This window comes from Microtus pennsylvanicus, chromosome 2 (genome assembly GCF_037038515.1).
Source record: "Microtus pennsylvanicus isolate mMicPen1 chromosome 2, mMicPen1.hap1, whole genome shotgun sequence".
Classification (NCBI taxonomy): Eukaryota; Metazoa; Chordata; class Mammalia; order Rodentia; family Cricetidae; genus Microtus; species Microtus pennsylvanicus.
The window spans coordinates 103,463,220-103,480,624 of NC_134580.1; the positions used below are offsets into that span (position 1 = coordinate 103,463,220).

At 44.9% G+C, this 17,405-nt stretch overlaps 1 protein-coding gene across 1 annotated transcript in view; it reads right to left on the reverse strand.

The window, feature by feature from the left end:
- Positions 1–17,405, reverse strand: part of Fbn1 (fibrillin 1) — a 210,668-nt gene that overhangs the window by 53,263 nt on the left and 140,000 nt on the right. The window contains exons 26-35 of the mRNA XM_075962017.1: positions 16,473–16,598; positions 16,179–16,307; positions 15,270–15,395; positions 15,040–15,165; positions 13,787–13,909; positions 12,713–12,838; positions 10,984–11,109; positions 3,643–3,765; positions 3,380–3,502; positions 1,821–1,946 (exon numbers count right to left, since the gene is read on the reverse strand). Of these exons, the coding sequence (XP_075818132.1) occupies positions 1,821–1,946; positions 3,380–3,502; positions 3,643–3,765; positions 10,984–11,109; positions 12,713–12,838; positions 13,787–13,909; positions 15,040–15,165; positions 15,270–15,395; positions 16,179–16,307; positions 16,473–16,598 (1,254 nt within the window). The remainder of the gene's footprint in view (positions 1–1,820; positions 1,947–3,379; positions 3,503–3,642; positions 3,766–10,983; positions 11,110–12,712; positions 12,839–13,786; positions 13,910–15,039; positions 15,166–15,269; positions 15,396–16,178; positions 16,308–16,472; positions 16,599–17,405) is intronic.

Below are 17,405 nucleotides of genomic sequence, written 5' to 3' on the forward strand. Positions count from 1 at the left end.
TTAAGCAAATGCAGTCGACATGACACTAATCTAAGCAGTGCCTAGACTTGTGGGGGATTTTCTGCACACAGAAGCCTTGCTTGTGACGGGCTCTGCTTTCTCAGGCCTCATCACACGCCAAGCTACAGGCTGAACATCTCTGTGGTGTTTGATATGGGTCTACATTACTGCTGTAAAGCACGAGCCAAACAGAACAAGGTAGACTATATCCTTGGGTTCTTCTTATCTATATATTCCCCAATTTTGGCTGAGAACTAAAGTTTTAAGACCCTTTTGGGGCAACTCTAAAATTCAATTTTATCCTTTGTCCTGACACTCATTTTCAAACCGGAGACCGCTCTAACTAGGCGTGACCACTCTGCTGGTGATGATTTATATTAAGAAAAAATAAACAAACAAACAAAACCTTCCTGTAAGTTTTAAGAGAAGCAACATTTGCCCCGTGCCTGTTTGTGTCAGGAGAGGAGCTTTAGTACCTGTTTCCCCTGGGTTTGGGAGCATGGAAGCAAACAAGGCATTAGGCTCACCAGCAAGGCCATCATCTAGTTTCTTGCCTCCGAAGTTTTATATCAGTGCTGCGTTTTGAACAGGAACAAGATAAAGAACACCCAAGGGTGTTCAGAAATCAGTGTGTACAACACAGCTGAGAAATAATTCTGAATTCGTATCCGTCTGACAAGGAACAGTTATTGGCTAACGCACTGATCGGGGCCTTGCCTAAGCGTCTGCCAGTCCTTATCATTTGTTTATTTCTCCTGAGATCATTTTAGTTCACTGTAGGCCCTAGCTACTTTTAATGAAGACAGTGCGCTTAGATTTGACAAGTGTGAGGAAGGAGAAGGATCTGTTGTGTCCTAATTGGCTCCTTCTTGAGTCTACAGGTTCCTGGGACTCTTCCTGTCCAACCAATCCATCCCAGAAAAACAGCACTTGAAGCAAGTGGTGCTATTCCAGGGAATTCCTCTCCAGGGACATGTCAAATCCCGTTCCATGTCTACATGCGTGAGCTATTTAGAGAATGTTCTAAGATATATTTAGGACATTATTCCACACACGGAGCAAACTCTCTGCTGTGATTATCTGGAAACCTTGACTTGTGGAAACTGGAGGTCAGCACAGATTAACAGCCACGCTTCTGTACTTCCAGACAACCCTCAAACAGAACACCAGGGGACCTGTGCTTTCACAGTTCTATTTTCTAGAAGTAGGGACAACTGAGTCACACTGAATTAAGTATATGTGGTCATTCTATCTCTCTTATGTCCATCCTGTGTTCTCACATTGCAGATCACTTGGCCCAGATTTTCTCTACATAACCAGAAATGGTCTACCTGAGGACTAACCCCCATATTAGTTACTTGTCTTGTTGGTATGACAAAAATACATGCCCCCTCCCAAGTAGTAGCATTAAGAGCATGTATTTTAACTCATTCATGTTCACGTCAGGGAAGCCACCGTGATGAGAGCTTGAGGCCGCTGACCATATCATGTCCACAGCCAGGCAGCAGAGAACAAGGAACAGTACGGTTCAGTTTGCTTGCTCTTATTTTAGCTAATCCAGGACCCCAGCCTTAGGAATGGTGCCACTGGAGTTAAGATGATTCTCATCTCAGTTAACCTAATCTAGATAATCCCTCACAGGCTTGTCAGGAGGCTTGACTCTTGGCGCTGCTAGGTCTCCTGAAGCCCACAATCCTAACCATTGACCTCTCTACCAACTGAAACATATTTCAAGTTTAAACTAGAAAAAAAGCCCTCATGTCTGAATAAGCAAATCTCATCCAGCCCTGCAAGGCTCCTTCCAGTTTCCCCATGGTTACCTTCACAGGCCTTCCCATCAGCACTGGGCACGAAGCCCATGTCGCATTCACAGCGGTACCCGCCAGGGGCGTTGAGGCACTGGCCGTTGCCGCAGAGGTTCAGGTTCTCCGAGCACTCGTCCAGGTCTGCAGACAGAAACACAGGCTATGCTTTTGCAGCCAAGCGCTTTCCAATGCCTCGGGTCCTATAATTTTTATAACTGCCAAGTTCCTGAGTATAACTGTACTTCATCGTAATTCCTGTTTGAGAAATTCAAATTCACTGGTTTTCTCTTATGAATGCCAGTGTCGAATATGCAGCAGTATGGGGTACAGAGTAGGCGCTCTGAATGCTAAATTATCACTAGCGCTGCAAAGTGAATATTAAGTCAAACTCGTTACTCAGGTGAAGATCTTTCCGCAGGAAGAGTCACCCACAGGGAGGACACATTTGAAAGTGTGTGGCCATTTCTCAAGCAGCGGGCTCGGGTAAAAGAGGTGACAAAGGGGGTGGAGTGGCAAGGTCACAAACATTAAATACCAAACATATGAAATACTGATGCCTAATAAGTATAATTTCAGTATTTTCCTCAAGATACTAATCCCTGGGTTGGGCAGAAATGATTTCAGCAATGGTAAAAACTTTCAGTAAGTCGCTCAGTGACCCTCACCTTCTCTCATACTTGACACCTTATTAATAATTTCATAGTGCCAAACAGAAATTAGTGCTTCAGTGTATTTAATTAATTTAAGCTTATGCTCTAAGTCACACTACCCATTTATAGCCAACGGGTAATGGGTCTATCTTATCTAATCCCAACGTCCTGACACAAGAAGTGTCTTTGTGGACATACACATGTAATTATCCACATACATTATGCAAGCGCATATTTTTGTAATCATACATGTTCAAATTCAGAGGGCAAGTTTATGCTAACTCTGTGACTTTTAATTAGACCTAAAAGGGAAGATGATTTCATGAGTACATCAGAAAGTGAGAGAAAGCTTATAGAGCAATTCTGAACTGTTGTCATGCCAACACGCACTGGTGGTAGTAACAGGGAAAGTCTGTACTGTTCACCTCCAGCAGAACACCACATCCTCTGCCCTTTCATGTCTTCCTACAGCAAGCTTATCCTTGGGTCTGATACACTCAGCAAGTCACCAAAGCACAAAGGTGGACACATATAAAAGGGACTGTGATTTGCTTCAGAACAGTAATGTCATTATATAGGTTGATATAGGTGCATATAGATGTATATGTGTACATATATGTGTGTATAATATATATGTGCATACATATGCATGTATGTGAGCATATATGTATGTACATATATGAGATGTGAGATATAGAGAGGCAGGCAGACAGACAAACAGACACAATCACACCGGGCTAGCTTTTAGAGGGCTGCTTGGTGACTTGCCTCCAAGGTTTCATTCCATGGGGATCTAATCTCAGATAAGCAGTCATTTCTGTTACCTGACTGGCATGCCCTAGTCTTAAAAAAGAATTGTTGACCTGATGTGGGATGTTATGCTTTCCAACAAGAGCTCCACAGCTGTTTCCAAAGCAAGCCTACCTGTGCAGGTGAAGCCATCACCCGTGTAGCCGTCCTTACAGAGGCAGCGGTACGACCCCATGGTGTTCTTACAGTCTGCGTGTTGGCTGCACATGTGCGTTCCATTAGAGCACTCGTCCAGATCTTAGGAGTAAAGTTTACATCATTATCAATACCACGGCATTTACATCGAGTAATACACAAATTAAATTTTACTTTATAAAATTAACGGTGTCGTGTTTCTAATCCACGTAGTTCATGAATTCTGTTATCTTCCAGTTCACCTGTGCACTTAACGCCATCTCCGATCCACCCGGGACTGCAGCTGCACTTGAAGCTCCCCGCTGTGTTGGTGCACACAGCATGTCTGCCACAGTTGTGGGCTCCGATCTCACACTCATTGATATCTGGAAAATAAACAACCCAGCGCTTTAGAACAAAGTTCTGCATGATGCTGATGACTTAAGTCTCCCCACAGATGAGCTCCTATTGGACAGCTTTGCATTTTCATTTACGAAGAAGGAAGGATGAGGTCACTGCATTTGCTGTGGTAACCTCCATTCAATGGGAGCACCCAGCCACCTCTCAGCAAAGCGAACCTCTCTCCAAGTAACAACTTAAAAGGTTGGTGGCTTTGGTTAGTGTTCATGGTCATGTTTTTATTGGCAATATATTTTTTAAGACAGCTATACATAATTATGCATTTTTACACCTTTATAGGCATAGGAATATAATGCTGAAAAATCAGAAAACTTCCGAATTATATTTTTTATTCTTAAATTTAAATCATTGTTATCCCATGATATTTTACTTTTGTCAGATCCTTATTTTAGGTATTATCACTTCAATCATATGCAATAAATGTTGCTTTAGGAGCTATGCAACTCTTCTTAGCTTTCTGGCAGCCTAAGCCTTCTTACAAATTTCATGTAAAACTCAAGTCAACCTAGAAAGAACTTCTTTCAGAAAAAGAAATACCAGACTAGGTGAAGTTAGTCAAAGATCAAAAATGGTTTCAAAATTCTCCATTCCCCAAAATTTCATTTCAAATTTAGCCAAGATAGACTATATAAAGATGTGGTGATTTTTTTTTTGTTTCCTCAAACAACTCAACATAAAAGGGGTTACCTTCATACTTAACTCCATCACTTACTAGGAACAAATGTGCATAGCTATAATTCTACAAATATTGCGTCAAGAAAAGGAGACAGGCATAGGAAATGTTGCAAAGGTTTTCAGTGATCACTCAAACAGTGGCTCGAAAAAGACGCCAGGTAAACAAGCTCTGTTTATCCTTTTGTTTACAAATGAAGCTCAGATCAGCCACTCTAAAATACTAATAAACAGGCGGCTTTCCAAAATGTTCCATCCTAAGCCTAGAATGAAGGCCTTGGGCTCAAACACAACATAAAATAACAGGTTTCTCTTATAGAATTCTTTTGTAATGCCACCAATAATCACGGCATGAAATCCATAGTAAAGAATGTTGTTATGATCATTGCCAGTTGCTTAAGTTAATTTTAATGTGGTCTCCACCATCATATGAGCTGACAGAGTGGTGGGGCAGGACAATGGAGACACGCTGCTTTGAACTTGTGGCTGGAGCCTTAAGTCACTGGACAACAAAGCCTACCATATCCACAGAAACAAAGAAAGGCATTGTAGGGATAATTGTGTTGGATGTCACACAGGCATTCAGGAAAGCAAGGCTTCCTGCGCTGGTCTAACAGACTCCACAGAACTAACATGGATGTCCCCAAGCATGATAGTCATGTGTCTCAGAAAGAAATACACAAATCACAACTTTTGTGGAGTTCTGTCCTAATTTTCTTCTTATACTTGTCATAATATTCGGCAAATAACCTTCGGTGAAAAGAAGGAGCTGCCGTGTGTGTGTGTGTGTGTGTGTGTTGTGTGTGTGTGTGTGTGTGTGTGTATGGGGTGTGTGTGTGTGCTAGCCTCCAGATATCACAAAGCTGACGGACTCTGGGTGTGAAATGTCTCCTACAAGCTCCTGTGTGTACACATTCACTACCCAGCTGTGGCACTGTTTGGGAAGGTTGATACCATGGCCTGGGTAGCAGATGTGATCACTTGGGCAGAGCTTAAAGAAGACAGCTGCTTCCCCGTCAGCCAAGATGTGAAAAGGCCGTCCTGTAAACCACCGTCACAGGCAGAGTTTCCCAGCTGCCATGTCTCCCGACCATGGTGAAACGTCCTGAAGTCAAGAGGCAAATAAACCCTTTCTCTCCTGTTGTTTCTATCAGGTGGTCCATCCCCACAAGAAAAGTAATGGAAACAGAACCCAGAAAGTTTCTAAGTGGAAAAAATTAGAATTCTGCTCTTGAAAATTTAATTTAATTTAAATTCTCAGGGAAGGCAGAGAGTGGGCCCTGCAGCCAGTAAAGGCAGAGGTAGGATAACCCTGACTCAGTTTCCCTGTCCACTGACACTTCCCTTGGGACACAGATGTGTAACAAAGATTAATTCCTCAGTGACTTCAGTTTTAAATCTTTAAACTCTGTTTTAAAGATTGAAATGCCGAGAATTATCAGCCTCAGAGAAACATCCATTGTTGGGAGCAGTGAGACCCCAGATCCTGAATTTCTTGTAATCCCCTGATCTGAGTGCCTACAGATGCTCTGAGCACAAGACTTTCAGGAGTTCCTGTGGCAGGAGAGTGGTTTCTGGTGGGTTTGGCTGGGGTGTGGCTATCTCTATATAATCTGCCCCTGAACACAATAAAGGGGGCATTCTTGGGGAATTCAAGGATGACCCGTGTCGCTGTCTCTCTGTCTGTGTGTGTCTGTGTATTTTAACTTCCAGCCCCTTTGCCCAAAGCTCGCGAACTAGGTGCCAGTGCACAGAGCGCAGACACGGGGGCGCGGTGCACGGCAGTCCATGAGCCCCTTTCACCAATTATAATTTCACAGTGACTCGGGGCCTGCTGAGCTGTAATCCTACACTGGATCCTACTCTTCTCTTTATACTAGAATACGCCCACTGGACAAAACGGGTCTGACGATATTTTCGTACATCTACATCATGTTCTTTGACCACTCAGCCTCCAACTGTCTCTTTTCTCTCCCTCTGTCCAGGTGTCTAATGGTCCAAGATACCACTATTTTCACATGCTTTTAAGAAAATGACCACTCCCTTTGATTGAAGACTATCCTTTAATTATTATCATAAAAATGTAATATAAATTTCTAATTCAAGAAAATATCTTTAGATTTTTAAGTCATGCTTTCGTGGTGAAAAGAAATTCCGTTTGCGACAGGCTGTGTGTCGTGGGCTCTGGCATCCCTGGGAAGAGCAGTTCAAGGGTCATAGTCAAGTTTCACATTGTAAATATGATTCATCATTTAGTAGCTCACGTGCTCGGTGTGTAAGAAGCAGATGTGAAAGACGGCAGGTCACACGCTGCAAATGCATTTCTGAGTTAACAGCGCCAGCATGAGTATGGATGTGTACACACACACACACACACACACACACACACACACAGCTCTTACTGATGAACTGTTTCCATGACAGACTTTGGCAGACAAAGGGGAAACTGAGCCATAAGGAAAGCAAGCAAACAAAAGCACTGTACTGAAACACTCCTCAATAGCATGAAGGGAACAGCACACGCGTGCCAAGAACATCTCTCTCTGTACAAATGTTCTCTATTCTTCACAAGTTTGCCCTGGACAGAAAATCCAGTTTTCAGAAAAAGTGGAAGTGAAGCAAAGCAAAGAAATTCAAATTCAGGCTGCTGCTGCTGCCCATGGGCCCTCTGTCACGAAGACTCTCACAGGTCCCTTGTGCATGGCCCCTTGAAGGGCAAGGGTGAGCTGCAAGCAGACTTCACGGCAGGGCTCTGCCTAGCCCAGAAATCTGTCACCTGGGTATGGGATGTGCTGTGACCTCTTCCATAGCCTCCCCCAGCCATCATACAGAGAGAGGCTGTGCCACCCACACAAAAATGCCTGCCTTTCTGCCTTCCAGACACCGTCCGTTCCAAGGGTCCTGGTCCCATGGTACTAACATACCGGGAATCTCTAGAATGAGGGGTTGAGGAAGAGAATGTGGCAGCCTAAATGCAAGGGCTACTTGGGTTTCTTAATTTGGGTCAAAATTTGAGCCAAAACGATTAACTGGAGTGAACACCCACAGAGTTTCCGCAGGCTGACAGCCAGTGGAGGAGAAGCCGCGATAAGACAGCCGGGGGAAATGACTGGCTGTTGGTGCAGAAGTGCATGCCTCTGAGACCTGCCAGGACCAGTTCTCATGTGAAAGGAGCAGAGAGCCTGAGACACGGATTTATCCAGAAATCTAGCTATTTCAACAATTCTCACTGTGTCCACCGGTAAAGTGAGCATATGTGCGGCCAGGTGGGTTCTTAAAATTGAACTTGTGAAAGCCGAGACCCACTTGGGTGGCGTCCTGAAATGTCCTTATGTTCTTCCGACTACAGTTACTTAGCATGAGCCCCAGAGGTCACAGGAGAACTGTGACCCCACCCACTGAAGTCAGAAACAGAGGAGCTGCGTCCTAGGTTTCAGGCAAATGTGCATTCTCTCTTCATGAACTCAAAACATTCCCCTCTGCAGAATCCACAGTTTGGACAAAGCTTAAGAAGAAAAAAATGAAGCCCTTAGCATCTGTGTGGGCTGGGAATGTGAGTCAGTGGGTGGATTCTTAACACTGCTGATGTGATTGGGAGAAGAAAACATGTTTATTTGTTAAAATGGAAACAATCAGTAATGACAAGGGAGCTGGAATATCTAGACGAGGCTGGAATGGAGCCCAGAGGGTGATTTTCGTTCTCATGAAACCAAGTCCCTCCTTAGGAAACAGCATATGTGTTCTTAATAATTGCTTCCCAGGGTACTCATTTAAAAATTCTATCTAAACAAGCAGGGTGTACGTGCGTTGTGTGTGTGTGTGTGTGTGGTTAGGACACAGTCGAAACGTCTCTTTTTGCTGTTATTTGTAGTGCGTCTTGCTTATCCAATTAGGTAAGATAAGTATCTCCGTTTATATTAGTTGTCTGGAACATTATAAACACTTGTCTTTAACACAACCGTCACCAAGGCGACCTGACGGCGTTCAAAGCTGTGAGTAACACTGATTTGAAACCAGTCTGAAAGAGCCGTAGTTATGTGGGACTGAAAAGACATTTTGGCTGATTTTTAGAAACTTGTTTTGAAGTGTGTGAGGCTCCGTGCCAGTTCCTGTCTGTGTAAGTCATTTCCGGTCCAGTGTGATACCCTTGGCTGTTACTAGCAGGGTCATTCACAGAGGATCTTTTTCTTCTTGCCCTAACGCAGCCCCCTCCTCCCATAGGCCACTGTCCAAGGGGATTGTCTGGTTAAGGCAGAGGACCCGGGTGATTTGCTCACGCTCACAAACCAGTAGAAGAACCCAGGACAAAATCCAGCATTCTACTCTTTCAGATGTGAATCTCATGAGCCATGCTACCATGATATTGCCAACCAAAACGTCATTCTGTGCACAGCTGGAAAGGATAGGGAGGCACTGGCCTTTCGGAGAAGACAGGATTTCTCCGAGTCCTTCTCTTTGTAGGGTTTACTAAAAGGTGATTGCTGTACCACGACACTGGCACCGACTCATCCAGCGCACAGTGAGTACTTCCTGTCCCCCACAGTCTCAGCATCTCTGCAATCAATTATAAAAACAAGCCTTTCTGCACACAAAGTAAACATTTTCCTTTAAAAAATGAATTTCGCGTATGTGTGGCAGTTATACCGAAGTTTTGGTAGACTTCAGTTTGCCTCTACATACCGTGTCTGAAATGGCGGTAAGTTTCTGAACATGGTATCTCTTTTATGTATGATGCAACCACAGTGTGGACATAACCTTTCATCAGGGTAAAGGACACACACTGCATGTTTCCCAGTTAGATGGACTCTGGAAAATGGAGCTGTACACTCGCTTTCCCTCGAGGCAATGAACACTGTCCCAGAGACCTGGTCTCTTTGGACTTCAGTGAGCTTTACTTTCCCCTTGATCCATTACAATGCAGCATAGAACGAGTCTACCTTCCTCGTCACGCTGCCACAGCTCGGTCCCTTAGCAAGTCTTAGATTGACATTGGCAGCTGATTATAAAAGCTGAACCTGAGAATCATTTGTATCCAAGTGTCTCTATGGATGAGTGGAAGCATCCTGCCATTTGCCAGGAAGGACCCTTAGCCAGGCTTTCTATGAAAGGCAATGGAGGCCGCATAAAAGCATTTCAGCGTTATGACTCTTTCAATGGCTTGGGCAGACTGACAGTTCTGAATCATCAATAATATTACTGGTGTGTATTAGCAAGATTAACCGTTAACAGAGCCCTTTTTAACTGATACATATATTTAGATGCTTTCTTGAAATGCATTGATATAATTAAGAGAAGGCTCCACACATCCTCAAACTACCAATATGCCAAGGTTAATGTCTAAGTCACGAGGATCCACACATTCTCAAACTACCAACATGCTAATGTTAATGTTTTCGTCACAAGGGCTTGCCAAACCGCATTTAGAATTCAAGTCCAGCCCACTACTTATTAAATGCTCGTTTGTTTTTTTCTTTAAAGTTAGTTTTCCCGAAGGGAGTCTCACTAGGGGGGAAAAAAATCCTATTCTCTTTTCTTCTAATTTAGTTAGCTTTATTTTATATGCATTGGCATCCCCTGGAACTGGAGTTACAGACAGTTGTGAGCTATCGTGTGGGTGCTGGGAATTGAATCTGGGTCCTCTAGAAGAGCAGCCAGTGCTCTTACCCACTGGATTATCTCTCTCCATCTCTCCAGCCCCTAATTTTTTTTTTACAGTTACCTATTTCAAACTCACTGTGTTCTCCGTGATGTTTTAAATTACGTTATGTGCCAATAATAGGTAACTTTAATATAAATTATTATAGAAAAACTGCTCTGTCTGCCACTCCATGTGCTTAATGTCATCATTGCAAGTTTGAAAACAACTAAACATGTATAAAACCGCATCGTGGCACAGAGCGGCTTCTTGCACTTGGCAGTGAATTGTATAGTCTCCTGGGAATACCGTGAAAGGCTTTCTTCAGCTGCAGATAACAAACAAGGGGACTGTGAATGGCTTAATTCTCTTACAACATGAGCTAAGTCACACGAATAAAGGCTTGTTTAGGGTAAAAAGTGAATGCATCTCTAGCTTGAGGAGTGGAAGGGCTCATAAGAGCCGATGAAATACAGGGCTGTTCCTTCAGAAGACAATTTTAGTTGTAAGATGAAGAGTTGGCGACGAAGATTATCAGAAGGTTCTGCTCTGATCCAGGGTGTGAGTGTTCAGTAACTAGCCTGGTTGCTAATGCGACCCGAAAGTATGATTCTTAACCTATAAAAATATCCTTAGTCATGCTAACTTATCCAACACCACAGAGCTTTATTTCCACAGGCAGAACAGACTTCACCTGGGGTCTAATAAAGCATGAAAAGTTTCAAAAGGCACAGGAGCTAAATTAATGAAGTATGGCACACAAAACACCCACAGCGCAGTTAAAATGCTAAGTTTAAGGACTTGTGTCGAGCTGCAGTTATGATGGCAGCTTTTCAGCGCGCTGAAGTTTTTGACTGGCATGGAAAAGGAGGCGTACCTGTACAGCCCGTTTTTCCTTTCTTCCCTGAATAGCCCATATCGCAGTGGCAGATAAACGAGCCTTTAGTGTTCTCACAGGTCCCGCTGAGGCAGATATTCGGATTCAGGTCACATTCATTGACATCTGAAAGACAGAGACACGGTTCATAAATCCAGGTTTCTGCCGCGAGGGATGCTTTCTCCCTGAGACAAAAGAACTGTGACGGAAAGCTAAGAAACAGTGAGAGGCTTTCCCTAAAACATCCTGGAAGGCAAATGGTCTAAAACAGTATATTTAAATGCTTTAGCTCAGAAAAACACATAAGAAAGTCCATGTACACTGGCATTATTTTAGTGCTGGCTAATCGTGTAACCTGGCTCTATGCTTCCTGTGATGAGGGGTCAGGTGGTCAGTATATGCACTGCCTCCTGCTGACTAGAAGCTTGCTTATGTGATGATTTTTCTTGGTGCTAACTTTCTCTGTGGTAAGATAACGGATTCTGTGTGATGCCTGCAACTTAGCTTCCACATTTAAGGAATAAAGGGCAGAGGAATGGAGAGAGAGCACCACTGCTCTTCCAGACGATCAGGGTTCGAGTCCCGGCACCCACATGGCAGCTCACAGCCGTGTGTAACTCCAGTCCTAAGTGATTCAATGCCTCTTTATGGTCTCTGCTGGCACAGGGCATGCATATGGTACACATACAGACATGCCAGCAAAATATCCATCCACATAATAAATGTGCACAAGGCCCATCCTGGGCTCCTACTTCTGACCAAGAGGGAATGATCTCACCAGAAACAACTAAAAAAAAAATTTAAAAAGTGGACAACAGATAGACAAAATGATTTTCTAGGCTCTGGACATTAGGCAGTGATTCCCAAGATAAAGAAAATAAATTAAGTGGCTTCTAGGTTATTCTCAGATTACTGAGGAACAAACTGTAGACCTGGGCCTATGGCAGATGATACCACAAAGAAGCAAATGGCATCACAAACTCAGCTAAAAGTCAGGAAAGAGCACAGAGAGGGCACCAGTGATCCACAGATGACTTCTGCAGATATTCAGGGCAGTGGTACACTCACTCATCCCAAGAACAAACCATGCAGGCTGGGGGAGGCACTGTCCATGCAGTCCAGCAATCCCGGGCCTTCACAGAAGCCCTACAATGATGCCCTTCCTCAGAGTGAAATTAGAAAACCTTACGCTTGACAGGGACCCTAGGAGAGTCCCAGAAGGCTCTTGTCAGTAATACCTCAAAACCACTTCTAGACTAACTGCTGCTTAAAAGTGGGACTTTAAAAAGGCTCAGCCTAATTCCAGATAACATAATTGCATTTTCTTTTTTTATACTTTATTTTTATTTTATATGCATTGGTATTTTGTCTACATGTATGTCTGAGTGAGGGTGTCAGTTTCTCTAGAACCGAAGTTACAGATTGTTACAGATTGTTGTTAGCTGCCAAGTGGGTACTGGGAATTGAATCCAGGTCCTCTGGAAGAGCAGTCAGTGCTCTTAACCACTAAGCCATCTCTCCAGCCCCATAATTGCATTCTCAAAGTTCAACAATACTTCTAGAACATAGAAAGTGCCAGCATTTCCCAAAGTAAAATTTCAAACAACTATTTTACAATAAAAAGTTATCAGACAGGAGAGGAAGCAGGGACTATGAACATGATCTTTGCATGATTTCACAACACCCGCGACTGAGCAGGTGAGTTAGCCGATGACGCCTGCTTTCTTACCTACACAAGTCTTCATGTCTTCAGATGCCATGAACCCATCATAGCACAGGCACCTGTACTCTCCAGGTATGTTTGTGCACTGACCACCATCACAGATATTGGGGTTATCTTCACACTCATCAATGTCTAAAGAGAAGAAAATCAACAACCACATGTTACAGACATTGATATTGGCTCCACGATCCAGTGAAGAAGAAGCAGTAACTGTCTTAACTTAAAGGAATTCAGCCCACGTGGGGAAGGTGGACACTTCCTTAGCTTTGTATAAATCACCCCATCCGGTCGTCCTGTGACCAGAGGAGCCAGCCAATCTCAAAGTCTCAGTATTTGATCTAAGGACACAACGGCCCCCACGCTGGTCTAAAGCACTAACAATAGAAATTTAAACACGTGAATCTGTAATTCAAAATGATGGTGAATCATAGTTTATCATTGTCTAGTTATAAATAGTTCGTTTGGCATTTACTTTGGACAGTCAAATTTACATAAAGGTGGGTTTGGGGAGGGCGGGGAGGGTGTTAAAGGTCAAACAAAATCACTGTGGTTTCTAAGTTTGGATGCTCTTTTTAACCAGAGCCAAAACTGAAAGGCTGAGTCAGCCACTCTACTTTTTTTCTCTCCTTGGCTTCCTGGCTCCTGCAGAATAAGACAGGAAGACGGAAGTGTAAGTTAGGAGAGGGGCTCTCAGACTTGAGCATCCATCCAAATGCACGGAGCACCAAGATGAGCCAGTACTCCTTCAGTTCAGTAGATTTGGATGGAGCCTGAGGTCTTAAACCACTCAGAATGGCACCAAAATAGTTTCGAGATCCAAGCATCCGAGATTCTGTTTAATGAATAAAATGCTTTCTGTTCCATTTACCCAGTGCTATTACGTCCTCTTTCATACACTCTCAACTACAGTTTCTAAATGAAACTCCACTGCCAAGTGTCTTGCTGAAAAGACACAAACTAAAACATGCAAACAGACAAGGACTTGAACCCAAGGTTGTTAGATTCCAAAGCCCAGGCCCTGAGCAACTCCCCCTGGGAGACTGTCGCTGAGAGGCAGAACCAGAGGGCAAAGCTTCTCACCTGTGCACGATCTCTGATCTGGCATCAGTGCGAACCCTGGCTGACAGCTGCACTCATAGCTGCCTTCAGAGTTGGTGCAGAAGGTTTCACAGCCGCCATTCATGATGCTGCATTCATCGATGTCTACGAGGAGCGGGAAGAACATCAGAATGTTTGTTATCTCCCAAACTCTTGTTGAGATTTAACGACTGCCACAGAAGTATTAAGGGATAGGACTTTGCAGAGGTGGTTAAGCCACGGGAACTCCATCCTCTGGGTGGCATTGGTGCCGTCATAAAATGGGTGAATTTGGCCACGTTTGTTTTCTCTCTCTCTTGCCTTTCACACACTTTGGCACAGCAAAAAGGCCCGTGCCTGATGCCAGCATTTTGCTGTTGCTTCCCAGCCTCCAGAGCTATGAGGGAATGAATTTCTATCCCTATAAACTAGCCAGTCTCAGGTATTCCGGCACAGCACATAAAACTGACTGACGCACCTTCTTTTGTGTTTACGGTTGTGGCGGTCTTCTTGGTCACTGATTCAGTTATAAACTTGAATTATAGCTTGATGGGCTAGGGTTCTGATTCTTTGCAAGAACCTAAATTGAAGTTTTGAGTTGTCCTTGGCTAGATTTCAAAAGAATTTGTGCTGATTTATGGTTTTGGGTGGAAACCATCTGAGCCTTGGCAGTTCCACAGGGTGTACATCCCAAGCCAGGCCTACACTGGCAGCATTCACGCAATTTCACTTCAACTTCGGGCATGATAAAGCCACAGGGCCTCCCATGTCACCCGCCACAGCAGGACTAAGCCTACAGGGGACCAACCACAAAGCCAAATTCTGGTCCCACAAAAACCCATACTTAAGGGGTGCCAGACATACTTAAGGGGAAGATATGAACATTCCACGACCTTCTTGCTAACGGTCACTCTTTAATATCTTTAGATGATCCTTCCAACGTAGGGCAGAGGCCTCACCTCGTGCCTGTCTGTGTTTTCCATGGCACTTGCGACACTTAGCTCATCTTGGTGTCACTTATCACTGGCTGATTTGCTTTGACATGCATATGCTTTGTTCATTATTAAAAAAGCACAGATCAGATTGCATATCTTTCATTCATCTGCTTCATTGAAGAGGAAAGGGAGAGGCAAGTATCGTGAGCGGCTATGGGATTTGCAGTGAAACCAGAAAGATGAAGCAAAAGCATCTACCTATGATAGTGGAACTGGGGGCGTTTTACAAAGAGAGGAAATAAATGGGAGGCTAGAACTTACCAACACAGAAGAGCCTATCGGGAGACGAGTGATAACCCGGGTTACAGGCACACTGATACTTCCCTATGAGGTTCACACAACGGCCATTGGGACAGAGGTTTGCGCTCAGTTCACACTCGTTGATGTCTGTTTAGAAACAAAGAGCAGCAAGAAACGTGAGTGTCCGAATGTGGCCGAGAGAGGGGTCAAACAACCAACCTCACACGGTGGGCTGAAGAGTTCCTCCTTACCAACGCACGTGGAGATGTTTGGGGACAGTTGGTGACCAGGAGGGCACTCACAGCGATAACTCCCCTCCGTGTTGTGGCAAATGCCTCCTCGGCACAGGAGGGGATTTCTCTGGCATTCATCAATATCTGTAAAAAGGGAAAGACCCCATGTTGAAGATCGGGTGCCCTGTTCTCCATTACCAGGACAGCCCCCTTTCTAACCCTCAGTTGTTGGGAGTCCTGGCTATTGATGGCTTCTCAGTTCCCTTCACTCAGAAACGTCTGTAAGATGAGCGGTCACAATGCTTTCCCACATTCATTGATTGACTGGCTTGGAAATCAAAAGCCTTGACCTTGTCTCACCCTGGGGTCATTCTTACCTCCAGAGCTCCCTGTAGGACCCGAATGTGCTGCCATGCAACCTGACTCTGTACGACCCTGGTTCTCTGCCATTTTGAGGGCTTCCTCCCTCAAAACATTCCCCCCAAACCCACCACAAAACAAAGCACAGACAAACTAACCAAAATTCAAACCAACACCCAAGTCTACCACTCTTCTGTATAGAAATCTCATCTCTGACTTTGTTCATGGGGAACCTGACCTAAGGCAGCTCCGTCAACACTGTTTTCTAGAACTGTCAGACCATGAGATGGGATTCCTCCTATAGCTTACATCAGAATTGTTCTCAATTCATTCTACCAGGTGTGGAAATCGCTCAGGGTCTCACAATTTCCACTGGAGTCTCAGCCATGATTCTTTAGTTCCACCCCCACCCCGTGTCTTCCTATGAGTCTCCCTCTGCCACAGACTGCCCTCCCCTGTTAGATGGTTGGACAGCAGGAATTGCCTGGGACACTATGATCCCTCTGAGGAATCCAGACTTCCCGAAGGCCTCTGCTTCCCACGCTGGTTAAAGCAGCACAAACTCACCCATGCAGTTCTTCATCATCATGAATCCACTCTCATAGCCCTCGTCACACTTGCATTCGAAATCGCCTGGGGTGTTCACACACTGGCCTCGGCCGCAGAGGTCAGGAGATATGCGGCACTCATCAATGTCTGCATGCAAAACAGCGGGCAGGGACAATGAGGGTGGGGAGGAGCTTACAACGTGAAACCACGCAGGGAAGAGCGCAGCCACGCAGGGAAGGGGCGCAGCCACGCAGGGAAGAGGGAGTTTGGAAAGGCTCCTCGCCTGCCACCCCTGGAGACCCACACACTGACCTGTGCAGTTCCTCTCTTCGGAGTCCAGAGCAAAGCCACTGTCGCACCTGCACTTGAAGCTGCCGATGGTATTTCTGCACTTGCCGTGGGTACAGAGGCTCGGTATCATCTTGCACTCGTTGATATCTTTAGGAAAAGAAAAAAAATGCAAGGAAGAGAAGCTTATGAGCAACCAGTTGGGACATCTCAGGGGTCCATACTTTAAATCCAGGAGGTTGGAGGGCCTTGTTTAAGGTCTTGGCAAAATTCAGCTAAACAAATGTGTGATTATCCAGGGGCTAGTACTCCGTAAACATCCCTAGTCATTCTGACTTCTGCGTTTTAAGAGAACACTGCTAAGAAAGCTAGGTGAGCTGATTGGGACTTCTAGCAGCCTGGTCACTTCCTGGAACACAGCAAGTACTTGGTAATCATTGGCCAATGAATGCCTGAATGGTAAATACAGCATCGGCCACAGCTACATGCCTGCCCTCCTACCATGATCACCGCAGCCACCACAATCACCCAGCCAGCCACCCACCATGGCCACCACAGGCACCATTAACCACCACACCACACCCACCACAGCCACCATAGCCACCATGGCCACCACAGCCGCCATGGCCACCACAATCAACCCAGCCAGCCACCCACTACAGCCACCACAGCCATCACAACCTCCACACCCACCACAGCACCATGGCCACCACAGCCATCACAACCTCCACACCAACCACAGCACCATGGCCACCTCAGCCTCCACAGTCACCACAGCCACCACACCCACAACAGCTACCATGGCCACCATAGCCAGTCACCCACCCACCGACCACAGCCACCCACCCACCATGGCTACCCATTCACTGCAACCATCATGGCAGCAGGATAAGGCTCTTATTTGACTCCTTGAGACTTTCTTAAATACAACTTTAAGTGACTTCGTGAATTTAAAGA